The 27,503-nt window shown below is 41.7% G+C and overlaps 1 protein-coding gene across 2 annotated transcripts in view; it reads right to left on the bottom strand.

Moving 5' to 3' along the window:
• The window catches only part of ARHGEF3 (Rho guanine nucleotide exchange factor 3), a 444,741-nt gene that overhangs the window by 180,455 nt on the left and 236,783 nt on the right, over nt 1–27,503 (bottom strand). For both annotated transcript variants that reach the window (XM_029600920.1, XM_029600921.1), the window contains one exon: nt 26,607–26,681. In XM_029600920.1, the coding sequence (XP_029456780.1) occupies nt 26,607–26,681 (75 nt within the window). The remainder of the gene's footprint in view (nt 1–26,606; nt 26,682–27,503) is intronic.

The following is a 27,503-nucleotide window of genomic DNA, read 5'->3' on the forward strand; positions in this document are numbered from 1 at the left end:
ATTAAAAAAAACAAAACAAAATCCCAGGCACAATTATAGTCTGCCTACCTAAATTAAGATGAGTTTTGCTCCCTATTTGCCTCCAATCCAAATTCTTTTATATCAAACTTGTATAAAGTGTGTATGTAACAGCATTAAATAGCTGGAAGCATTTTCATGGCAAAAAATATTTTTGGATTAAAATCTAAGCAGCGGTATTGTCTGAACACCATGTCCCAGTTTTGCCCTCTGATCTGCATCAGGATCAAACTAAAAACAAGCTGTACATGCTTCCCTTGAAGCCTGATTTTCATACTTTCTATTATTTACTGATGACAAAAGTATTCATGGTTGTTCTGTATCAGTAATGACTCATTTTAAAATAGACAAAAAAATGCTTTTACATTAAATCTGATACTGCCCAAGTAAATCAAACAAAGCATTCCAGAAATAATATTAATGATAAGATATATAAAACGTTTTTTTTTTAAATTCAGGTTAGGGCAGAATCCCAAAACTGTCGTGTCCCCTGCATATTGTTTGAGTTGCAAGAACAACCAAGAGAACATGAATCCTTAAGAATTGTGAAGCTGGTATACTTTTGCAGCTTTTTAGGTTTTTTTGGTTTTGCTTTGTTGGCTCAGTGATGTGGAAAGGAGTTTTCAAAGTCATTGATCTGGGTAAATAGTGATTTAGGCGGGAAAACTGCTTTCCTCTGCCTCGTTAAAAGTAGGTGCGAGATTCCACAGCATGCATGCTTTTAGCCAGGTCAAAGAAAGGCATTTTCCAGGGGTGAGGGGAAATGGGAAGGTAAAAAAAAAAACAAGGCACATTCTGAGATTGTAACTTTTAAACTGGCGCATGGGCACACATGTACACACATATGTTGGCCCGCACCCAGGGGCATGGCCATTTTATAACGTACGCGCGTATATGCGCACGTTATAAAATAGCCTGACTGCGCACCAATATGCACAAATAGGGGCAGATTTTTAAAGGAGCGCACGCGGGGTACATTCATACGCTCGAACAAATGTACACCTGATTTTATAACATGCACGTACTGCCGCATGCATGTTATAAAATCCAGGGTCGGCACCTTGCATGCGCCGAGCCCTAGGGGAGGCCTGATGGCTTTCCCCGTTCCCTCCGAGGCCGCTCCGAAATCGGAGCGGCCTCGGAGGGAACTTTCCTTTCACTCCCCCCCCACCTTCCCCTCCCTTCCCCTATCTAACCTACCCCCCAGCCCTACCTAAATCCCCCCCCACCTTTGTTCTCTAAGTTACGCCTACCCAAGGCAGGCGTAACTTGCGCGCGCCGGCCGGCTGCTGGCACGCCATCCCCCAGCACGGCCGACGTACCAGAGGACTCGGGACTGCCCCCGGAACGCTGCCCCGCCCCTGGCCCCGCCCCCTTTTCAAAACCCCAGGGCTTGCGTGCACAGGGGGGGTTTTAAAGGGTTACGTGCATATATCACCCTTGTTTAATAGCCTCCCCTCCTCCCCTATTAGCCCTGACCCTTAAAACCCCACCAATCTATTTATCTTTATTTTATAACATAGCAGAAGTAAACTTTCGTGGCAGGGGACCCCGGCACGCGCCTGTGAATGTAAGTATTTACACACAAATTTCAAGTTTGAAACCAGGAACACCCATGCCCCGCCTTTTTTTTTAAACTCTTCGTTTGTGTGCACAGTGGCAAGTACTTGCATATATCCTGGCAGCTTTTAAAATCCGCAAGGTTTGTGCCGGCCCAACTTGCGCACATTTCTCCCGGTTTTGGCGAGCGCCGGGCTTTTAAAATTCACCTCTTATTATTTCAAAAGTACAAATACTATTTTATCCACACAAACTACGCCAAAGCTGAAATTAACTATTAGTATGTGGCGTAAAAGTGCCCATGTACTTTTGCAACTCCATGGCCACTCAAAATTGCCTTTTTAATGTTTCACAATTTTGCAGCTGATTTGCGCATTAAAGGGTAGCTTTTAAAAGGCCCGCACGCATAAATCCCAGGGTTTACGCGCGTGGCTGGGCCTTGCGTGCGCCAGGTGAATTTTCAACGATGCCTGGCCACTCTCGTAAAGCCCGGTAGGTGCATAAGTGCTGGGCCTCTTCAAAGGGCCGGGCCGGGGGGTAGGGAGGGGTGGGGAGGAGGAGCAGGACGGGGGGCAGGCCAGGACAGTGCCATTGATCGCTGTCCCGAAGACTCGTGCGCCAGCAGCCAGCCGGTGTGCGTAACTTACCTGACCTCGGGAGCTGAAGTAAGTTGTAAAACAGAGAAAAAAAAAAAAGGTAGGGTTTAGGGGGTGGGGAGGGGAGGGGAGGAGGAGAGGAGAGGGGAAGAGGGAAGGAATTTTAGATAGAGGGGTAGAGAAGTTCCCTCCCAGTCCGCTCCTTAATTAAAGAGAACTGTGAGGGAACTGGGGAAGTCCTGAATGCATTGCAGCACGGAAATTGCGAAAGCCCCCCCTTCCCCTTGCGCTGTAGGGGCAGCCATACACTAGACAGGAGGTTTCTCAGCCCTAAAAGTCTCACGCCACCTGTGGTGCCAGTTCCTCGGGATTGTGTACCATTCTCCTGTGCTTCCCTCTGGTTTCAAGGTTAGTGCTGATAATACCCTGGTACAAAGGGATCTTCCACAGGATGCATCAGTATTCTCTGTGGTTTGGAGAGCTGCTGACACTACTCTGGAAGATGTGTGGCAAGCAATTGTGAACTTGGACAGATCTGTTCACAGCAAGTTTGGGACTATCTTTTCTAGTACTGAGGATATGCAGGGTCAAATATCTACTAATCAGATAGCTATCAATTCAGGAACAGAGAAATAAGGCTTTGGAGTCTCAGAAACATAGAAGTGATGGCAGAAAAGGACTAAATGGTCCATTCCAGTCTGCCCAGCAAGCTTATGGTAGTTTTATGCAGCTATTGTTAAAGGTAGTTTTGTTCTTAATAGAAAGCTAGAAATTCTTGAAAATAAGTCTCACAAATGTTAAACTTTTCAAAATCCCCTCTGATTGGAGCTAACAAATTTGTTAAGAGATATCTGAAAGAGATTTTGGGTCTGAGGATTCCCTTTCCTCTTTTTCTAAAATTTATTATATTCATGGTGTGAAGAAAGATATTTCTGGCACTAGGACCACTGCCTGTTTCATCTACAACTTTTGATTTGTCTAGTGTTTTAGAACAATCTAATGTGTAATAACTGAACGTACTACTTTGTTAATTACATGTGGCTCTGAAGCTGAGAAAAATCTCATTATGCAGCTATATTTTTGTAATAAAGATGCAGTATTTTGGGGACAAAAGATTGGATTTCTCTTGACATATTCAAACAGAGCCAAACCAGAAGAAAATAATTTGTATCTTTTTGGGATACTGTGGTTAGCTTGGGGAGGAGGGGGGGGGGGGGGCAGGAGTTTTCATTACTATATCCTGCTATTAAGTGTGAAATTAAGTTGGATAATAATAGATATACTTTTTTTGAACCCTATCACCTAAAAGTACTATCGGATGGTAAGATTATTGCTATACTATACATCTACTCCAGTATCTTAATACAGCGGCTTATAGAATTTTATTTTTTCTCCAGCAATTAGCTTATTTCTTTTCAAAACTGTACTTATTTAGTCCCTGTGACATCCTTAAAGTAGCTCCATATTGTGGACTAGTTTGGTTTCATATACATTTTAATTCTTTTTGTTTAATGATTTCCTTATTGTGGATTATGTTATACACAACCTTTTTCTTTTCAAGCAGTTGCTTGTATCTATATATTTTGAAATTATGAAGAATTTATGGAACAGTGATAGCTAAAACCAAATATTCAATCCTGTAAGAAAGAAAGAAGTCTAGACATATCTCTTCTCTTACTCAGCAAATGCCTGCTGAAAAAGAAATGTCTTTAGCATTTTTCTGAAAGTCTTAGTGCATGAAACAAGATGCAAAGCTTTAGCAGATTGTTTCATAAAACAGGTATCACTGGAGAGAAAACACTCTCTCCGGTCTCAGCCAGCCAGGCACAACAAACAAGGGGAACATCCAACTGACCCTTCTGCAATTCGTTTTTGTTTCAGATTGAAAGTTTTTTTTTTTAATCACAATTTCTGCTTCCTGACTTTCTAAATTTAATTTTGTGCCCTTTTTCAGTTTGTTATCAGATCTGGCTGAGAACACTGCTTGGTGAATAATTTTTATATAGATTTTTGCAAAATAAAGCCCCTTTTTACTTGGTTATCCCATTCAATGTACATAAAATATAAGTTGCTAACCAATAGTATTCTATACTAACAACTATACAAAAAATAAACACAAAGGAACTGCTAAAAGCTTGAGCTTGGAACAACAAAAGGAGGGGTTTATCATGTCCGATATTGTTTTTGTGATGCTGAGCCAGGAAGCAGTGGCGGTTTTAACGTTAGATAGGTCTATGTTTGTTAGTGCTATTTTTAGGTTTTCCTGGAGTGTCTCGTTGCAAAAAGGTGGTCGGTAGGAGGTTTTGGGTGGGTTCTTTATTGTAGTAAATTTATTGTTAGAAGTCAGATTGGGTGAATTATCGAGTGGTCTGACCATGAGATGTTCGTGATCTTTGTTTGGTGGGTAGTCCAGGTGTCGGTATTGATGAATATGAGGTCAAGGGTGTGACCTGCTTTGTGGGTTGGGCCATTGATAATTTGATTGAGTCCAAGGGATGATAGAGTGTCAGTAATTAATTTGCATGTGTGAGAGTGGGGGATGGTGTCAATATGAATATTGAAGTCTCCTAGTAAGATGATGGGTTTGTTGAGTGATAGTTTGGTCAAGCAGAATTCTATAAGAGGTGAACAGTTCTGATCCAGTGAATTAGGGGGGCAGTATACGAGACAGATTTGTAGTTTTGGTGAGTCGAATAATGTAATTTCCAGTGGTGTTAGGATGTTGGTAGGAAGAAGTTTCATCTTTAGTTCTTTTCTGATGATTAGCATTAAACCTCCACCTTTCTTTTTTGGTCTAGGGACTGAAAATGTTTTGTAGTTAGGGTTGTTAATATGGTTGATCAATACATGGCCAAAGTTTTTTTTAACCATATTTATTTTTATTTTTTTAAATAAATATTTTTTAAATAAATAAATATTTATTTCATATTTATGAGTTTATTAACAATAATTACAAAGAATACACTTTGTACAGAAAAATGGAAAAAGATAGAAAGAAGGCAAAAAATATATAAAACACAAAGGAAAACAATATTTAAATTTGTCCACCATCAAGGAAATACAAGGGGGACAGAAATATAGGAGATAGAATGAAGATATAAACAATAGGAAAAGACATTACGTGACAAAACGTTGCATCATTACTTCAATAGATGTTCTATGGAGGTTCTATAGGACTCGAAGTTAAAGCCTGCCTAGAGTTAACAAAAACCTGAACCTGGTCTGGAACAAAAAATATAAAGCTTTCATTAGCTAACTTCACAAAGCATTTGCAAGGAAACCTTAACATAAATGTAGCACCGAGTGCTAAGGGATGGATCCAAAAAACAAAGTGGAAGCCGATCCAATACTGCTGAGTAGGGAAGAAACAAAGAAGATTGGTGTATCAAGGGACTTTTATTAGAACTGGCCCAACTATGTGCCGTGATGGTGATACAAGGAAAGACCATAAGATATTGTTATGAACCCTGCCCGTGGGTCCCCCCGCGAGCAGGCACCTTACCCCATGCTACTCCCGACGTAGCAGGACGCCGCCGAAGTCGGGCCGGAGCCGCGGACTCAGTTTCCTCTTGCGGCCAGAGGCCGCCTATCCTGCTTTGCTTGCCACGGCTGGAGCCGTGGATTTCTCTGTCTTCCAACGCGGCACAGAGCTGCTGCCGATGTCCTTGCCATCTTCTCAGCTGGAGGCCACAAGCCCCGGTCTGGATTGGTGGCTGGAGCCATCCTCGGGGCCTCCCGCAGCGGCAGGAGCCGCTGCCATCATCAGGGCCTGCCTTTAGGCCCAGCCCTGCTTCTCCGCGACGTCGACATCGGTACAGGACTGCTGTCCACGGTCCTGCACAGCGTCCTGCTTCCTCTTAGGTGCGTGGCCACGCCTCTCTACAAGATTTAAAGGGCCCACGGCCGGATATGCCCTGGGTCCCACCTAGAGACTGTTTCCTGTGCTAGCCCTATATAAGGACTGTTCTTGCATTTCGTCTTGGCCTTACATCAGAGTTTCTTCAGTCCTGGAGGCTCCTGCCTTCCAGCGCTCCATCAGGTCCCTTGTGTTCTTCATGGAGCTCCTCGTCTCGTCTGCGTATTTAAACACTGCGTTTATGGTGGGGTTCTTTTGGGATGGAAAGACGGAGGGCACACACAAACACAAGACGTCCCTGATCTCGGAAAGGCACCTAATTAGCCCTCTACAAAACAATTAACTAAATAGAGAGTGCTAACTTGGTTAGCCACTCCCCTATTTTGATACAGAACACGCACAACCTCCCACTGACGGAACACGTTTACCACCACCAATTTCTATTTCGGTGTTTTTTTCTAAATCGGCATCCTAGCTGCTTCTTACAGTCTGGGTCCTCTTACCTAAGAAAGCATACATTTCAGGGGAGGGAGAATGAGGGGAGAGGTGAGTGTGAGGGGAGAGAGTTGGAGTGGGGACAGAGGAGGGAAGGGGGGGGGTGAGTGACCAAGGGGGAGGAGGATGAGTGACTGAGGTAAATGATCAAGGGAAGGGGGAGGGAGGGTAAAGAACCTGACTCTGCCACTGCAACGCGTGGCCGGGTACCGCTAGTAACAGATATAATCTGGCATATGAGACTGATCTTTAAAACTGACTACACACAGAATCACTATGTACAAAGTATGACGGTTTTGCACTGAAGTATCTGTAATCAGAAATCTGTCTATACAGTAGCCCCTGAGGCAGCTCCTGTGTGAGCGAAAACTCGGCCAGAGTCTGGCAAGTTCTAATAAATTCCCTTGATACACCGATCTTCTTTGTTTCTTTGCTGCACCGAGTGCTAATACATCTTTATGTAAAGCTACGAAATCTTTTCTCAGAGTCTGAATGGCACAAGAAAAATCAGGAAAAATCCTTACTGCGAAACCCATAAAAGAAGCAGTAATATTCTTAAAGTAAGTCTTCATAACAAAATTCAAATCAGATTCAGAGAAAAAAGTAACTAAAAGGGTAAATCTTCCCACAATCTTAGACTTGATGTCTCTAGGAAGGCAGTTAAGACCGTGATTGAGAATTCCCGGACGAAATGAAATATTCAGAGCAGAAATAGTCTCTCAGGAATCTTCAAAATTTGAAGAAAATAGCGCCATAGAGTCATCCTGAGAAGCTCTCCCATAACCTTAAACGTAAGATTCACCAATTTTCCTAACGGACAGGATTTATTTTCCAGGAATTCAATCCTGCATTGGAGACTGTTCCTCTCTTGTATTAAAGATAAGTGAAGGGTTTCAATATTAGAAACCTTATGCTCAAGAAAGGAAAAACTTAATATGGACTGAGATTGAAGGGCATCCAATGCAGAAATATGAGAATCCAAATGCAAGGAAACTTCATCCGCTTTGGAATAGTGCACAGCACAGACCTGGCCAATAGACACAATCAAGTCCCATGGAGCCAACGGCCAGCTTGATGGGGGCCATAAACGCCAAAGAAATGTTAGAAATTAATCCAGACTCACCAAGAGAAGCTCCAGCCTCAGTCAGAGATGTAAGGAGTAGATTAGAAATCTCTGGCAGAGAGGACCCAGCTGTAAGCACTCCATGGGATCCGGATTCTCCCTCCGATGCAAAAAACAACATGAGAATTCCACCCAAAAAGCCTCTACCACATCCGGATCCCGAAGCCACTGAGCCGGCGATAAACAAGCGTCGGGAGGGCTGAGGGAAACCTTCTCCTCGGCTGGGGCAGATTCTCCTCCAACTTGCCCAACAACGGGGATCTCGTAATCCCCTGAGGAGCATAAGTCTTTTACTATGCCGGTTTTGCCATTTGTCAGATAACATTTGAGTTAACCATCGTAGGCCTATATTTTCTAAAACACCGTGGCGTCGTGAATCGCACAGTGCAGGGGGGGGGCGAAGCGGGGGGTGGGCCTGCGCCATCATAAAAGATGGTGCTATTGGGCGCGAAATGGGCAGCGAAAAGGCTCCTTACCGTTTCGCCGTCCACGCTGTCTTTGTGGCGTCCGCCCCGACTCCTCCTCTTCCGGGGCAGACGCTGCCCTGACCCCGCCCCTTTTTAGCTATCGCAGGTGAAAAGGGACTTTTCGTGTGCGCTAGCTTTAAAAAATGACCTCCTTAATGGCTTTTGAATATGGACCTCATAAAATTTAAAATATAATTTTTGTCACAATATAAAAATTCATAAAAAATTCACCACTTAACAAATAATTATTTAGAATTATATTTTCAAAAAAGCCTCAATATTTGTTAGGTTAATAGCAGTTGTAGTGCCATAGGAGTTCATATGTGTTATCAATTTAAACAAAACATCCATTTAACATATGATTTTGTTTATTAAAAGCTAACTCTAAAAAAACATTCCAAAGCAAATAAAGATTTTTTGTAATACCACAATTTGTTCTTTTTCCTGTATGACAGGTTGTGCACATTCTAGATTTTTATGTGAAACTATAAGCCTGAAAGTTTACGTCATTAGTTCTTTTTTTGGCCGACTTATTTGTTCAGGATTATGGCCCTTCAGGAACACTTCTAAACAAAGGGCATATGCAGGAAGAGTGTCTACATTTCAAATTACATTTTGTCCTCTAGCGTTTCTGTGATATACTTCTATTATGCAAAACAAGCCTGTCCATTTCAAAGAAGTAATAACTTTAAGGAAAAAAAAAAAGTTTGTCTCAGGTTAACAAGTGCCAGACTTTTTTGAAAAACAAAAAAAACTGTCTGTAGCTAAGGAAATGATAGTTATATAACCCACTGACTCAGCAGCTAAAAGCAGATGTTTTGTTTGCCATCCAGAGAACATGACTACAGTATAGAAGAAAAAGTAAAGTTAACATAAAACAACAAGGTTTCTATTTGGGACTTAGCCAGACAAACCATAGTTTTAAAATTTGCTGCCGTGGTGAACAGCTCAGACTAGGACAATGGCATTCTGGGGGTGGAGCAAAATTATCTGGATAATTTAGACAGATAACTCCAGTGTTCAGCATTATCCAGCTAAGGGCCTCATTTTCCAAAGCTATCGCAGGCCTGCGCTACTGAAATCGGGGCGGAGTCGGCCCCAGAAGAGGAGGAGTCGGGGGCGTCACCGGGGCCAACTCAGCGAGGACAGCGTGCAGAGCGGAAAGGTAAGGCCCTTTTCGCTCACTATTTTGCGCCCAATAACTACACCTTCTATGGTGTAGTTATTGGGCGCGATACCGGCAGTGATCGCACCTCAGCGGTGCGATCGCTGCCGGCTAGCGCAGGACCGCCCCCCCCCCGCCCCAGAGTAGCACAATTTTCTAAAGTATCGCAGGCCTGTGATACTTTAGAAAATGAGGCCCTAAGTTACCTATATAACTTTAGTCATGCTGCAAGGCAGTTCTAAAATTAGCCGAATAAACATATCCATCTTATTTTTGAGCTATCCGGGTATAATCAGTAGCACACCATACTGCTGAATATTCAGTTTAAGTTAGGCGAATACGTTTATTCGGCTAACTTACCTAATCTGCTTGTGGCTGAATACTAACCACATTATTTTTACTGCCTAAGGATGGAAAGACATTCAGCCTACAACACAAGGTATGCTACTGTGCGATATTACCTATCTAATGGCTTGATACTTGGATTGGATCCCACAGAACCTGCTAGGGATCCTGAATCAATATCACAGCATGCTTCAGCTTCTTATTATTTGCTTGTTTAGATCCCAACAGAAATATACAATGTGATACCGTAACAGATAAGCAGACTGATACAATAATGTGAGCATTAAGGCTGCGTGTTTAAATTCAGCGCATTCACAACCCACAAAACCTAATCTAGCAAACAAAATAAATGTAAATCAATGCAGTGGTAAAAAAAAAATAATAATAATAAAATGTATAGGTAAAATATGCGTTTATGGGGTGATTAGCACACAGAAGTGTCTTCCATTAGGCATTTCTCATCTAAATCATGCACTTATTTTAAAATGTGTTTATTTTTATGGAGTACAGAAATATAAAATGTTTGTGGATTTTCATGCTGGAAAATTTTTTTGAAAAGGTGACCTGGCGTCCAAGAATCTTTCATCTAAAATTTAGTGGGAATTGTGACCAACATTCTCCTCATCAATAAAGAATAATTTGGGAGCCCCTGAAGTAGTCACTTCGAAACATGACATGTCAGGCTTCTTTGAATTGGACCTGTTGAAGGGGGAAGTATACACTTTTATAAGCATTTAAAAATTAAAAAAAAACTTTAAAGAATTTAAAAAATACACTTTTCTAAGGGAATCCACCACTCTAGGACCGATGATTATAAGTACCCTTGCTGGTACTGCCTCAGTTACTCACATATTTTATTTACTCACTCTGCTACTCTATTACATTAATAGGCTGAAATGTAAATATTGCTCGGTTCTATCTCTCCCCTCTTCCAGCTCCAAGTTAATTTCCCTATTTTATTGTAACTTTCTCACATCCTCTATCTGATCCACTATATCTAAAGTTCAAGGTTCTTATTGAGAACATTGTTTACGTTTATTGAGAACATTGTTTACGTTACGTTATGCTTTACACACTCTGTTAATTGTAAACCGGGTTGATGTGATGCATGTCATGAAACTCGGTATAACAAAAACAATAAATAAATAAATAAAATAAATAAAAATATTGTACACAGTTTAAGTAAGTACAGATACTGCAGGGTGGTAGGATGGTCCTTTTTTCCAAGAATTGGATAAGCTGTCAAATGTAAAGACTAACTTGCAAACATCTTTTTTACTTTACTATTGTTTCGTGTACAGCATTGTTGTACTGCTGGTAGTCAGGAGACAAAAGGATCCATATTCTCATACAGGCCGATACAGTACAGTGCGCTCCGTTGGAGCGCACTGTACTGTACTGCACTGTACTACACTGTTAGCCGGCATTTGGATGCACATTTTCGATGCGCTAGCTTTACCCCTTATTCAGTAAGGGGTAATAGCACGTCCAAAATGCACGTCCAACCCCCCCAAACCTAATAGCACCCGCAACATGCAAATGCATGTTGATGGCCCTATTAGGTATTCCCGCGCAATTCAGTAAGTAAAATGTGCAGCCAAGCCGCACATTTTACTTTCAGAAATTAGCGCCTACCCAAAGGTAGGTGCTAATTTCTCTGGGCACCAGGAAAGTGCACAGAAAAGCAGTAAAAACTGCTTTTCTGTGCACCCTCCGACTTAATATCATGGCGATATTAAGTCGGAGGTCCCGAAAGTTTAAAAAAGGAAAAAAAAAAAAAATTTGAAATAGGCCCGCGGCTCATGGGTTGAAAACCGGATGCTCAATTTTGCCGGCGTCCAGTTTCCAAACCCGTGGCTGTCAGTGGGCTCGAGAACAGACGCCAGCAAAATTGAGCGTTGGCTGTCAAACTCGCTGACATCTGTATCGGCCCACCCATGCACTACAAGATCACTAAGGGATTCAATCTCTGCAAAGAAGGGTATTGATTCTTCCTGGGGAGACTCAAAGTGAAGGAAACAAGTGGATTTCATGGCTATGGACATGCTACCCCAAAGACCCTGGAGTTAAAGACTGATTTTGTATTAACATCTACAGGAAGATTTGTTGTGTTTTGGATACTGACCTACACTTTTTTGAGTGGATAAGTAGTTGTTTTTCTAAGAGTTTTTCTTCTGCCTTTGTACTTTTCCTGGACTGTATCTTGATAAGCTGAAAGAAATTGTGATAATTTTACTATTTTTTTTGGACTTTTCAATAAATTCTTTGTTTGGTACTACCTCCTGAGGTTTGGACCTTTTTGCTTTGTGTAAGCCTCCCAGAAGATTTCTGGTCCCCAGTAGGTAAACTTTGGACAAACTTTACCCCATTTCAGGGCTGCAGCAGTGCTACTCACCACCTCTGCAGCTGCCTAAGGTGACCCCCAAGAAAAGAGGGGTTACAATATTGAAAACCTTTTCAGAATGCTCAATTTAGCAGAACATTTGATAAATATTGCATTTTAGTTTAAGATTTAAATGCTTAATTATTAAGGGGTTAGCTTTCAAAGGGACTTCTATGGGTAAAACATTGTTTTATGTGCAGAAGTGGCCTTTTAAATGATATCACCCACCTGATATATCTACACAGGGCCGGCGTGTCCATTAGGCGAAGAGCAACCATGTGGTGCCGCAAGCGGGGCCTATCCCACTCGCCTACCCCACACAGTGTCGCGCACCCCATACCTGTTTCGGCGCAGACTGTTTCTATTTCTCTTTGCCGCGAGCGGAACAGGCCCCACATGCGACACCACATGGCTGCTCTTAGACGCCCCCTACGGCTTGGTGCCCTGAGAAGCACACAGTCGGCGCTGAAACAGGTAAGGAGGTGCGACACAGTCGGCGCCGAAACAGGTAGGGGGTGTGGGACCAGGGAGGGGGGGCGCGACCAGGGGGGGGGGGGGCCGCATCGCAAGGGTCGCCTAGGGCGCCCAATACCATTGCACCGGCCCTGTATCTACAGGTAAACTTAAGCAATCATGTCTTGTTCACACGTAGGGGACAGGAATGAGAACAGTTTGGATTTGTGCACATACTTCGTAAAATTGAAACAAAAAGCTTCAGGAAATTTTGTGCACACCAAAGAGAAGATACAACCTGTGTGGGGGTAGTTTTGGTGGAATAATTTTCAAAGCACATTTATGCGAGCAAGTCTGCTTTGAAAATTGGTGTGACTTATGCATGTATTTGCAGCATAAGTTACATGGAATGTTTGAAAATTATCTTCTCAATGCATATATGTGTGTCTGATTTTTCCAAAAAGAAATATGGTGAGGTGCAATGTTTATTGGTATCACATTAGTTGATCCTAAACTTTCTCCTCTATTGGTGGACTTATTTTGGGAGGTATTAATTAACATACTAGAGGTTTAATTTTTTTTCTACTGTTGGATTTTTCTGTTTGCTATTATCTTGAGCTGTAACTCTCACTTAAAAATACTTGTGATTGTATTCTTGCATAAGTCACAGAATTAAATAAAAATAATAAATAAAAGAAAGACTGAATAAAAAGTATTACTATATGGAACCCTTCAGCAGAGTGGAAAGATTGAAAACAGACATGAACCAAAAACCATTTAGGTTGCTTTACTCTGCCTATAAGCTGTTCCTGTTTGGGCAAAGCAAGCACTTTCTATTGTAGGCTGATTAAAGGACGGGACATGGTAAGGTACAAGTCATGCATGCACATTTCCCTTGGTCACACATGGAAGTCATGGATGTAAGGGGACTAATATTAGACCCTTTAAAAAAAAAAAAAAAGGGAAATATGGATCCTTGTCACATCACAGGGATCTTACCCCAGTCACATGGCTGGGGCAAGGTAAGGTAGATGCCATTTTGGAAAATGGTGCTGACCAGGATGGGTGCGAGGATGCACCTTAGAGTGGCCCTTAGTTATATATGATTTTGTGAACTGAAATATTTTTCACCTCCCAACCCCAAAATTGTTCCAATCTGTGTAAAAGTATTCTCTGTAAAATTTCAGCTCAATCAGATATTAAAATGACCCCCAAAGGCCCTGAAGTTTCAGACTTTAACAAAATCGATATTTTTTTATATTAAACTTATCTTCTTTATCATACCTTTTTTTTCGAAAGAAGTATAGAATATGATTGAAAGAGAATTTAATTTGCAATAAAATGTGATTCTGGAACTTATAGAAGGTTGTGGAAGGTTCTAGATCCTTTTAGAAGGTTCTACAACCATCAAGAAAGTTCTGAGGCCTATATATAGATGGCGTCACTCAACAACTCTGTCAGTTCAATTCAAATAAGACAGTTTCTAAGTTCAGATACAGATTTCAAGTTATAGTTCTATTCGTTAAGATTTTAGTAAGTTCTCGTATTAGTGAGTTTGTGCTTTGAAGTGTAGTTCATTTGTGCAATATATTGGCATCATCAGAGTCCACTTCAAGACTTTTGTGCTACTTATGAAAGATTACGAATGTAGTTTCATCGGAAATATAAACCAAATTGTAGGAGCAAAACTACCTTCAAATCAGCAAGTACGTAGTGTTCTTTTCTTCAATTTACATGTTGTTAAATTATCAAAGAAAGTTGAAAAAGAAGTTCTTGTTTTTTGGGAAAAGGGACGAATTCCCCGAAAACAAACTGATCATTGCATTGAAAAAGTTATATCACTACATAAAGAATGGCAAGATTTACAGAAGCAGTAGGGTAAAGACTCAGATGTGGAAGCGAAAAAACAAACTAAATTCCTGGATAAATTAGATGATTTATTCGATACTGCTCATTAAGAATGAAGAGGATAAGCAGTTTTTATTATTGCAATGCAAGAAAAGGATGACCAGTTTCCATGGTTGGCATTGATTGCAAATTTAAAGCCAATGAAGAAAAAAAAAAAACAACAGGACGCATAGAAAAGGAAACAGAGAGAAAGAAGAGAATTTACAAGGAAATGAAGCGATCTTATTTCATTTTTATTGTTATTATTTCCATTTTAGATGTTATTTTGCGAAGTATGTATTTTTCTTTTAGTTTCCATTTTTGCTCAATATCTTTGCTAATTTTTATTTTATGCAAATAACTATATGAAGAAAATAGTTATAAACAGAATTGTCTCGATTATGCTGGACTATTATTTTCCCAAACAACTTTTGAAAATGAAATATAAAAGTTTTAAATAAGAAATACTAGTTTTCGGTGAAATTTGAAACTTTAAGGCCTTTGGGGGTCACCTTGAAATAGTTCAGTTGAGCTGAAATTTGGCAAGGAGCACTTTTTCATCTATTGGAGCAAGATTAGGGGTTGGGAGCAAAGAATTTCAAAAGTTGAAAAGTAAGGGCCACCCTAGTGCACTCGTCCCTGATGCAGGATCCATGATAAGGTAAGGGAGATCTCTGGAGGGGAGCTGGGTTGAGGGAGGAGGGCTTGTCTATCAGGGGCCAGGAGGGTTTGGTAGAGGGGGGATCTGGCTATCAGGGGGCTGCTGCTGCCGCCCCCCCACACATACTATAAACTTTATTTTTATTTTGGGGGAGTCGGGGCTGCCTCAATTGGTGGGCCCAGGTTGAAACGGGGGTCAGCAATGATCCCCGCTCAGTCATCCTGTTTGGCCACGTCCTTTTTTTCTCTTTTCCCCCTGCTGCTTTAAATATGCAGGGTGGACCTCGGGACCCATATTAGGGGTCCCGGGCCTCCCCCCACACATCTACTGCTAACCAGGGAGGTGGTGTTATTTTATTGCATCAAATTGTCTAGTAATGACCTTCTTTGCATGTGATTTGCATTAGTCATGCAGCAAATTGCATGTAAAGAAGGTCATTGTAATAGGGGAGGGTATCTGGGCATGGACTTGCAAAATATCATGTATATCATAGTGATATTGTACGATATAACGTGTGTTAGAGCCTATTATTGCACCATAAGTCCCTAACGCAATTTGATGAATGACCCTGTGAGATTCCTGTGGCATACTCTATGGTGGTTGGCCTTGGCTATAATTTTATGTTAAAGCATATAAAAATGTATTTCAGTTATACAATATGACCTAAGTTTCACAAGTGGGCCCACAGAGATTTAATCTAGGATTTTATGAACTGTATGGTGGGTGCCGCAGAGTTTATAAAATACTATGCCCAAATATGCATGTATGTTTCAATACATGGTCCCAAAAAACAGAAAGGTAGGCGATCTATGAAAGCAGTTAGGAAATAAAAAAAAATTAAAAAAAATAGATGCCTTAGGTCTTTTTCAATTTCTTTATTAAAGTGGAGATGTAAAAGATCAATGTAGCCCGACTCTGGCCGAGTTTCGCCGTTTATAACGGCTGCCTCAGGGGCTTATCGCTTGTACAGTCAATCATATTCTTGTTAATGCGATGTATTTAATAACTCCTGGATTCAACAATTACATAGCTAGCAGAAATGGTCAATACTCCTTGCAGTCCACTTCTGAAAACGGCGAAACTCGGCCAGAGTCGGACTACATTGATCTTTTACGTCTCCACTTTAATAAAGAAATTGAAAAAGACCTAAGGCATCTATTTTTTTGTATTTCCTGTTTCAATACATGTACATTTTTAATGCAAGAACATTCATATTTTGCCAATTTATAAAAATACACACATTTTACACGCATAGTAACGCAGAAATGAATAACGCAGAAATGAATGCAGAGGCGGGTATTTTTTAAGTATGCATATACTCTGCTTCTGAAAACACGTACTTACCCATGTACTTGGGAATCACCAGTTCATCTATACCTTCATCAGTTCACCCAGACCCTCTAGCACTTCACCCTGAACCCCCCACCAGTTCATCCAGATTTCCCACCCAAAATCTACAAACAAAAGACAAGTGTGATCTTAATTAGACATATTAAGTAGCAGATGTAAATGTGTACAGACAAATTCGGTAATGTATGCACGTATATCACTAACAAAATAATTCGTGCATGTACTTCCAACCTCACCCTGGAATGCTTCTAAACTGACCCTTTCCCACACCCAATCAAATTTATGCATGTAATAGCAAGTATGTGCATACTCTCGAGGTTTATAAAATAGCATGTACACATGTACATGCTACTTATATGCTATTTTTACATGTGCAACCTCCTATGGATTCATTTGTCATAGTGACACTCATTTTAAAGGATTTTATTTTATATAAAAGTAACTAATTCCATGATTGATGGAAATTATGAAAAATTCCAAATCTGTAGTATAACCATATCTTCTCAATTGGAATGATTTTTATATACATGTATTCTAGTGCATAAAAATGCTTAAAAAGAAAAGCACCAATGCAGTTTGAGATTCAATAAAGTCTGTAACCATGGGTGGTAACATTCAGTAAAAAACATTTTAAACTACAAATATTAAATTGTGCAATAGCAAATTTACTCCCTTCTTAAAATCAATCTGGAGTTCTATTGTTTACATCTAGTCTCCATTTAAATCATTGGCAAAATCCTCAGATTAACATTTATTGTTCTGAAGATCCAAAACATACATATGTTTCATATCACTGTGCTGATTATATTTCTAAGGTACCACCATTAATATTGGTGAGCCAGAGTTAAAATATATCTGTGCAATTAGCACAGGCTCAAGTAGGACAATCAACATTTTCATGAAATCACATACAAAGACCTCTCACGACTCATAAAAAGTGGCAGCACTGATAGAGAGAATTGGTTTACTTTATACCTCTAGGATTCACATTCTGTAAACTTCTGTAAAATGGGTTTAATTAATTATGGGGACGTGGGAACTGACCTGGGGAAGGGGCAATATCCTACAAGTGGTCAAGCTTTCACTGCTGGCAGCTGGGATATATCCTTCGCAGTGTAGTTCAGAATAGGTTGGCAGACTGGATGGGTCAAATTTCCTTTAACTGCTGTCATCTACTAATACATTTACATATTTATTTCAAGGATCTGTTACTCACTCCAAGGATCTGTTACTCACTCCCTTACCGGAGTACTCAGAACAAAGTACAGGATTGCTGAGTAATTAACATACATAAGGCATAATAAATAAGCAAGGTACGTAATACAATAAAATAATCATCATATAAAAGACAAAGGTAAAGAAAGCACACTGTTCACCTTTGAAAATGAGCAGCTGCAAAGTATCAAGTCAATGCATTACTGTGCACTCAGGCTAGTGCACAGGTTAACCAGCGGTTGGACGTTTGCTTCAGACGTGTGTCCATAATCCCTTATGCAATAAGGGGATTAGCGCATCCAAAACACACCTCCAGCATGTAGTTAATAATGCTCATCACATGTAAATGCCATGTTGATGAGGCCATTAGTTAGTACCCTCTTATGTACAAAAAAAAAAAGTGCTCCCGCCACACACATTTTTACCTTCAGAAATTAACGCCAGCCCCGGTGCTGGTGTTATGTCTTGAGGAGCCCCAAAAGTTCACAGAAAAGCTGAAAATACTGTTTTCTGTGGTTCCTCTGACATAATATTGTGGCGATACTGCAAGTTAGGAAAACGGATGCTCAATTTACAAGTGTCCATTTTCCTACCTCGTGGCTGTGCACGGATCAGGAAAACGAACGCTCGTAAAATTGAGCGTCCGTTTTCCTAACCTGCGCACAGCCACTTCTCCTGGGCACAGATACCGAGGAGGCGCTAGGGACGCACAATTTCCCCTAGAGCCTCCTTTTTAATGCAGCGGCTCGTTAGCCTACTGCATCTCGTGCCCGGGAGAGGTTGATGGGCGAACATTAGGAAACCGGGCACTATCACGAGTGCCCGTTTTTCCCACATGGATATTGCATCGGCCTGTGTTAAAAGCACTTGTGTTACTTTGCACCTATTTATGTGGGTAGCAAAGGAAGGGGAGTAACATACCTTACATTTTTTTGAAAATGCTAATTACATGCACTATTTTGCTCCCCTGACCTAAATACATCCAAAGGAATACCCTTTTTTATTGGACTAAAATAAAAGTACATGCGGTATGAGCCCTGTGACTGCTCTTAAACAGCTCTGAGTGTGGCAATTTTCAGACAGGTCAATTTACCAGGTAAATCAATATTTAACCACATAAAGAAATGGATTTGAAAATTGCGCTTATTTATTTCTGTCTTTATTAATCATCTGATTAGCTAGTAAGATCCAATAACTATTCTACTGGTCGCCAAGTTCTCTTGAGGAGGGCAGGGTGGAAAATCAATATCTTGCTCTGTATTAAGTTTACATAAAGTTATAGCTATACATGACAATCTCGTTTTGCAGAGATGTATTTCAGGACAGCAACTAGCTAATTTCTGGTATGCAATGAGCACTGGAAAACAGACACATGGTAGATCTACTCCAGCAGTCTAGCAATAATTGAAACTAATTGTCAACATCCTATTGCCGGTTTCAATTACTAAGAACATTACCAAATTTTTAAAAAAGTAATCTGTTTATAAAACACTAAACTGCCATAGGATAATTATCTAATTTTATTTGGAAGCTAAAAATGACTGACTGAAAGCATGCAAACATTAAGATAGCAAAGAAATAAACAATAAATTAGACGAGTGGCCACCAATCTGTGGACCCCTGGTAATTAGTAAGACCATCACAAGGGATCTGCCAGAAGGAACACAAGAAAGTGCAGCTGCCAAGGAAAAAAAGGGCATCCTGCCCTCACTCTAGAGGAACGTCTGTTCTAACACTGCTGCCGCCTGTGATTCTTGAGTCACTGTTGGAAAACAGGAGGGAGAAAGCAGGACCTATCACACCCCCAGAAACCTAAATCCTGGCAGTTGCATATCCAGAGGATGAGCCTGGATGATTGTGGCTGGCAGGAGCCTGAACCCGTGCTGCCACACAACGGAAGGAAGAGGGGAAGAGTACAGACAATTGTTGCCATGGCCGGTGCAAGGGGATTCGGCGCACTAGGCATCTTCAGCCTTGCGCCGTCCCCCCCCCCATCATGCTGCCACCAGTCCGCCCCTGGTCGCAGCCCCGACTCTAGGGGCAGGGACCACATGCCGCCACTCCTCCACCCTCCCAACCTCCCCCTCCACCCCCAAAAAAACTCACAAAACACCTGGTCCAGCGGGAAGCCTGGGAGCGATCTGCCGCTCCCGGGTCGTCTGCTGTCACTAACCAAAATGGCACCGGTGGACTTCAGCCCCAACCATGTGACAGGGGCTACCGGTGCCATTGGTTGGCCCCTGTCACATGGTAGGTGCTAAAGGCCACTGGCGCCATTTTGGTTAGTGGCAGCCGAGGCCCTGGGAGCGGCAGATCACTCCAGGGCCCTCCGCTGGACCACCAGGGGGGCGTCAAGAGGATGGCACAACCGGGGGGGGGGGGGGGGGGGGGGGGAGGAGAAGCAGGGTGAGGTGAGGGCTGGGCAGAATTTTGAAGGGGCACTTTTTGCCCTTTCAAAATTCTGCCGCCTGAAGTGGCTGCGAGCGGCGGTGGCGCCCCCTAAGTCTTGGCGCCCTAGCACAGGCCTAGCTCGTCTAGTGGTTCCTCCAGCCCTGATTGTTGCCTGCAAGCATTGCGACCATTGCTGCTCGATGTCCTCACTCCGCCCTCTTTACCTCTGTGGAGACTCCCTCCGGGTCTGATGGACGGCTGGCTGCCGCGGCGTATCCATGTCGTCTCCCTCCAGTGTCCTCGGACCGGCTCGACATTGCAGATCCGCCATGTTGCCTGAAGACCTAGGGCGCGCATGCGCTCTGATTGAAGTATCAGCAAGAGCACGAACCTCAGGGGCGTCCCCCTGAGATGACATCATCTGCTTCCAATATTTAAAGGTCTCTATTTTGCTAACAAATTGAGTTAGCAAGAACTTGCTTCGGCTGTCCAAAGCTACTCTGCCTTGGGGATTGCTTCGGCTACTCCTCCCAAGCTAATCTACCTCCTCGGACTTACCAGAGGTACCCGCTCCTCGGGGGCCTCGCTCTTTTTCTTGCCTTTCAGATTACAGATAGGAACTGGTACTCGCTCCTCGAGGGCCCATGTTCCTGGACACTCTGAAGATCCTCTACTGCTTGGAAGCTGTCGCTGCTACAAACAATTGTGAGTTACCATCGCTCTCTCAGAGCTTTCCCTGGAACCAGGTACTTGCTCCTCGAGGGCCTAAACCTTTCCAGCTCCTGAGCTTCTTTGAGACCTTATGTGAGTTTTGTCTTCTAGTTCTGTTCAGGAACTCTACCTGCTCACTTTCTACAGTTTCTCAACAGCTCAGCCATTCTGGATCGCTGTTCCAGTACCTGAGGAACTACCACCCTGCCGGGCACATCAGTTCACTACTGCCACCTCTGATGGTTTCAAAAAACCTGTTTAATAAAAGAACTACTGTGTGTCTGTCTCCATACTCAAGCCTAGCCAGTGGTCCCTCTCGGGATATCCTCCCGGGGGCATGGTCATCTGCCACTGGCCCAAGGATTCACCCACAACTATATCAGATTCATTACAGATTGCTTCTCCTTAGCAAGACGATATCTGAGATACTACAAGATTGCTGACTCCTCCTCCTTTAGGAGCATTTACATCATATTGCTACCTCACAGCTCCATCACAGAGCTTTCCTAACAGATTGCTACTCCTATCAGATAGCGGAACACATCAGATTGCTAACTCCTAGCATCAGATCAATAACAGATTGCTAACTCCTATCTGATTGCTCTGCCCATCCCGCATCAGATTTATAACAGCAAGAGCCTGAACCCACACTGTCCCATGCAAAGAGTAGGGAAAGAGCATCATTGATCATGGCATGAGGGAGTGTCTTCCGCCACTGCAGCACAAGACTGAAAGAGGAAAAAAGCAGGGGAGAAACAACTCAGAGGAGTTTCCTACCAACGGTATTCTTAATCCCTTCTCTGTTCCTGCTGCTTCTCCTTCTTCTTGGCTCTTAAAGGGGAAGATCAATATACAAATAAATATTTTTTCCTGGCTTACATTATGGCTGACAGGAAGAAAACGAGGAGGAGTTGGCCTGGGGTTGATAGTACAAGGAGACAAAGGGAAGAAGGAATGAAACATGAATGACAGAGTAGAAAGAAAAAGAAAAGGAGATAAAAAGGAAGACAGGAAACCATCACTGACCTGATGAAGGGACATATGAATGGATGACATGGTATGAGGGGAGAGAATATCTCTAGAGACTGGAGAAGGGAGGAAGAGGATCTCTGGGAAAAAGCCAATGTTGGGGAAGGGAGAGACAAAGGGAAAGGTGATCACCATGGGTCAGGGAACAAATCTGACATTCTGGAAAGGAGATGTTGAAAGATGCCCAACTTGTCACTTACTGCTAATGAAGGAAAGAAAGTCTTCACCAATTCAGCCATCTGGTCTATGAACTGTTGTGTTTTTTGACCCAGAGTTGGGGAAGAGACATTCTCCTCCAATATCAGAATAGGGTCATCCTCTTGTGAAGTTCCTACCAGACTCCAGAACAGTGCCCCCTACTAGGTTATTGCACTGGCAGTCGCATAGAAACCAGAGCTACAATGGAGTATACTGGATCTGGAATCTCCAAAGTCCATAATTGAGGTGGGACAGAGATAAAGCAGTGAACATGGAAGGAGATAAGTGCAATGATTCACCTCCAAAGTCTGTTCTAGCTTTAAATGCATCACTTGTACTGATGAGGCTGGGGATCAAAGTCCTGAATGCATCAGGAGGCAGAGTGTTGTCAGTTCTGAAGGATGAAGCAACAACAATGTCGAGGATGGATGCATTGACAGAGCAGATGGCCATGTCAATGGAGTTTAGGCCTGATGTGTTGATGGAGATGGTGGAGCCGTGGCTCAGTGTGACAACAGAACAGACGGCTGGTACAGCAATGGCGCCAGTTGCATCACAGGGCTGAGACCTGGTGCAAGTCAGGCTTTGGCAATGTCAACTGCACCACTGGCTCTGACACATGGCATTTCTTTTTGTGCGCCGAGCCCTTACATCAAAGGGCACTTTGATGTAAGGGCACTTTTGTGTCCTGCTCAATACCTGAGATATGACAAATTCAGGAACCAGTACCAGAGATAGGGGAGCATTGCTTGAGGAACTCCTGTTTGACTTTAAGCAGAGGGAGCCCAAATAGACCCTGCTCCAAGAGGAGGAATGACTAACTTTTCACCAACCTGCAAAGTTTCTCCATCTTCCAGGCCTGGTTTTTCTGGGACTTCTATGACATCCAGCCACAGACATATCATTTGGCTGAGTTGTATAACAAATATTGTGGCTTTTGATGATGGACATTTCATGGCCACATACACAGTTCTTGAAAATTTTTCTTTTTAATTCTGGTAGCACTGAAAAGTACTTTTGAGGGGCTGCCAAGGCAGCAAGGCAAGTCAACTTGAAGAGCATTGAAGGGAAAAATTCTGAAGTAGTAGTTGTGAAGGGTCACCGTCCGTGAGGCCTTGGGCGCCGCTCCTCTGTCGCTGGTTCCAACCTTCCACCAGTCGCCCTGGTCCCTGGAGTTCGCCGGGCTCACGTAACTCCCGAGGTTGGGGCCTCCGCTGGCCCTGGTTTTGCTGGGCTTCTAGGTTCCTTTCATGCAGGGTTGGGGGTAAGCAGCCCCCCCAATCCCCAAAGACAACACAGAGAGAGAGCTAGTTCCTTCAAAGTAGTTTATAAAGTAACAGCAGGTTGTATTACAGGAAGTCTGCCACCTCCCCTTCCAGCCTTGTCTATACCTAATGGATCAAGGCATGCAGCAAATGACCCTCCCCCAACCTAGCCCTCCGGTTCTCTTACAAGCTGTGCTGTTACAGAGTAAGCTTGTACGTTCTCTAATCAGCGCTATTACAACATCAAACACACCAGGCACCTCTAGAGCCCTTCTCCCGTGCTTCCCCTAAGATAAAGGTTATACTCCACCCTTCTTAGGCTACTCAGTTTCCATATATGAGCTGGAGGATTCCTCTCCCCCTGAACCTACCTCCATCTCTTCCTCCTCTGACTCTGAAGAGCCGGGCTTTTGTGGCCAGCTCCACCACCGTGGCACGCCCTCTTCCTCCACTTCCATGGACTCACCGCTGTCTACCTCATTAATCTCTATGTCTGCCACCTGTTCGCCTTCAGGCTCTCCTCCCAGGTCTGGTGGGGTTTCAGGGAACCTGGGATTTGTAGTTTTTTTTCTCTTCCCCTGTGCCCCCTGCTGTCAGGCTCTAGTATTCCCGTTGTTCTTATGGTAGCTTGTCAGCTCCTGCCTGCGGCCGAGCTGCGCTACATCACATAGTACAAAAGTACCATAAAATAGAGAGTGGGTATATGACCATGGGGAAGCTTGAACAAAAAACAAAAAAAAGATGGAGGAGCTCACGAGACATCACGTAGAAGGGAACTCCCATGCTTACTTAGTAGTAGAACTTTACTGAGCAAGAGAGGTGGGTTCATTTCGTTCAGTGCCAGATGATGTACCCATGTTTCATGGCTAATTCAACCCTGCTTGGTCGAGAATATTCAATGAAGCACCCAGACACCAGTAACAAAAGAGTTTAAAACCTTTCATTTCTCTCTCTCATAATTTATTAGTTTGCAGAGGTTATTACAGTCTGTTAAAATTCCACTGCAGCGCTTGTTCTAAAACATATATCTCTTTCCAATGATAGGCATTTGAAGGGATATATAATTTATTTAAAATTAAAATGTTTCCATCTGCATCAATATTTTCAAGAACGATCCTAACTTTTGTGAAACAGAACCTGCATAGGGTTGTTCTGCTGGTTTGTTTTTCACATGGTAGACTGAATCTCATTTGTAAGCAACAGTATGTTGGGCACGATCTCAATCTCTACAATTTATTGTCAGTGCTTTCTTTTTTCCTAAGTGCATTGTGCCAAAGAGCTTCCTTCTGGAGCTTGCAAAGTATTACACATACAGGCACCATATACTAAGGTTAACTTGGAAGCTCTTTTTAAATCAGACTGCTGGCACCAAAGACAATTGAAACTATTTAGCTATCTTTCTATCACATTTTCCTGTTCTCCAGTTTCATCCCTTAATACTTGATGATCTTTCTGTCTCACCAAACATATTACAGAACAGTTGTTTGGTACAGGCATTTTTTAATGCATTTTATTTATTAACTTTTATATTGCTTTGTCAATTCACTGAACTACGCAAAGCAGTGTGCATCAATTACAAAATATATATTAAATCAATATTAAAAGCAAAAAACCAATTACAAAAGTATAAAACAAAAAGTAAAACTCCCCAAACTATTCACAAAAAACATCTAAAATACTCAACCACACATGCGCACAACCACACATTAAATCTGGATCTTCTCAAGACCATCCCAAACAGAGCCAACCCCACCTAGAGTCACCAAACAGGAGCTAAGGTGGAGAAAATAACAAAGACTTTATTTTTTTCTAAACGTCAGGTAGTTTAACTCTGATCAAATTCACTTTATGTACAAGGTTTACAAGTAATAATACATAACCCTCAAAACCAGAAAAGTTATAACAGAAAAGCTGTTCTTGTTGTTTCTCCTTTACTACTCTGTCATGTATTCTGGTATTGAGCTCTATCAGTTGGTATGAGAATGACCCATGAGACCATAACTTCTTCATTCTCTGCAATTATGTTAAGGTCATGATCCCAAGTTTTTCTCTGGCACTAGTAATGTTGTAGTATTTAAACAGTTCTCTGTGGATAAGCCTTGCTAGCTTATTGTACCTTTCCGTAAATAGGGCTCCTGACATGAGCATGCTGCACACAGCCATGAGATGGAAAACTCTCTCCAGTTCTCTTGCTGCAGAATCTGCACTTCTCTGTTTTTCCAGTTTTTGCTGTGCTTGTCATAAACCATTTGGTTGTTCTGGTCTACTGTGAGAGTGGTATACTTTCTTTTCTGCCTTTGCAGTAATCTAAATAGCTCTTGTTAGCGTTGGCAGCTATAACTGTAATTACAAAGTCTTTATTTGAAATGGGATGGGTTCTGGGTGTGAAGTGGGAGATCCCATATGCTCAACTACCCAAGATGGCAGAGTACAAAGGAGGAAGATATTATAAAAACTGAATAAGGAGGGATATCTCAAAAGTGATTACGCTCTATGGCTGGCAGCTGGGATATAGCCTTGGCAGTATGGACAGGAATAGCTGGAAAGACTAGATGGGCCAATTGGTCTTACTGTGTATGAAAAGGCTGAAATATTGAGCATCAGTGAGCAAGTGCTATCTGCAGTACTGGAGTCTAACCCATTTTTGGCTCTGCACTCAAAAAATAAAATCTTATAAACAGTAATAAACAACGATCAGTCAGTCATGTTCTATGTTTAAGTCTTCAAAGTGATGTGAATGTACTAAGCTCAAACATGTCCACTACTTCATCATTAGTCACCCCTTGATTAATGTTACTACAGTGTCATTTCAAACTGGAGAAATTTAGCAGTGCTACCATTAAGAACATGACAAACCTTTTCTCACACATTTATAGCAAGAAGTCAAACGTTATTACAAAATAGGCTTGATGCATAGTGAGCACAAAACATGACAAGCTTTGATGAGTACTTGTATAATATCAGGTAGCACCTTTTAGAAACCTTTCAGAATCCACATCGTTTGAAACCAGGGGAAATGGTGTACTTGCCACGGGAAGTAGCATAAATCTCCAACATAAAAGAGGTCTGAAGACCTCTCACAAATTCAAGAGTTACGAGAAACCTGAAACTATTCCCATCTTATCGTCCCTCTTTCACATTTACTGAACTGAAAAGTATTGTCGTCTAGTCATATGTAAGTAAGAAGTACAATTTATTCTATCCTCAAATACTGAGTTTACTTTATAAACACTTACTTAAATCTGTGCATGATCGTTGTTAAGCTCAATGAAATCACAAACATTCCTTTCTTTCTATCTACACAGAAGGACAAATAATTCCTTCAGCAATGATGCAAATCCTACACAAAACCCTGATCAAGTGAAAGAGGAACTATACATGCAGCTCTACTGGCAAGGAGTAAAAGCAAAAAAAAAAAAAAAAAAAAGAGTCACTTACATCACTTGTATCAAGGCTACAGACACTGATTGCATCGTCATTATCGTGATCCTGGGAGCTCTGCTTCCTCTTCTTCTACAAATCAAATTCAAAAATAAGGTCAGGAATATGCAGAAATTACAAACCTGATATGAATCTAAAATTAGGAGTCTAATTAATGCTATGTATATTATTGTATTCCATTTTTAGCTAACGGAATAAGCTGCCAAAAAAAGCTTACATAAAATGACAAAACGGATGGAAAGTCAGAGGAAGATCATGTAGAACATGTGTAGATAGCATCAAGGACATATTAAGCCAACATCAAATAGACATTGTAGAAATGTATAATGGTTCTGGTATTTGCCTTTGACACCCTAAGGGTAGCAGAGGATGAGAAAAGCAGCAGCAGCTAATGATCAAATGACTTAACAGCTTAACAGGGTAGCTAATGCAAGAGGTGAAAGCCAACTACAAGGATTACACAAAGCAACACAAAAATAGTGATAGCAAAGGGAAAAATGATTAGGGAATACAAATTATGCATATACATCTGTATTATATATGAAGCAATTGTAATAAACATAATTAAATGTAATAAGATATATGAATAAAGTAAAAGCAAACTGAAACCAATTAGCACCTAATCCCTGTGCAAACTGAAAAATGATTAGGGAAAAATGATTAGGGAATACAATTAGGGAAAAAGGGAAAAATGATTAGGGAAAAAGGGAAAAATAATTAGGGAATACAAATTATGCATATACATCTGTATTATATATGAAGCAACTGTAATAAACATAATTAAATGTAATATGATATATGAATAAAGTAAAAGCAAACTGAAACCAATTAACAGTAGAAATGAATACATTTATTGGAAAGAATCAAAACAAAGAATACAATCTAAAAAATTCC

Source organism: Rhinatrema bivittatum, chromosome 4 (genome assembly GCF_901001135.1).
Source record: "Rhinatrema bivittatum chromosome 4, aRhiBiv1.1, whole genome shotgun sequence".
NCBI classification, from domain to species: Eukaryota; Metazoa; Chordata; class Amphibia; order Gymnophiona; family Rhinatrematidae; genus Rhinatrema; species Rhinatrema bivittatum.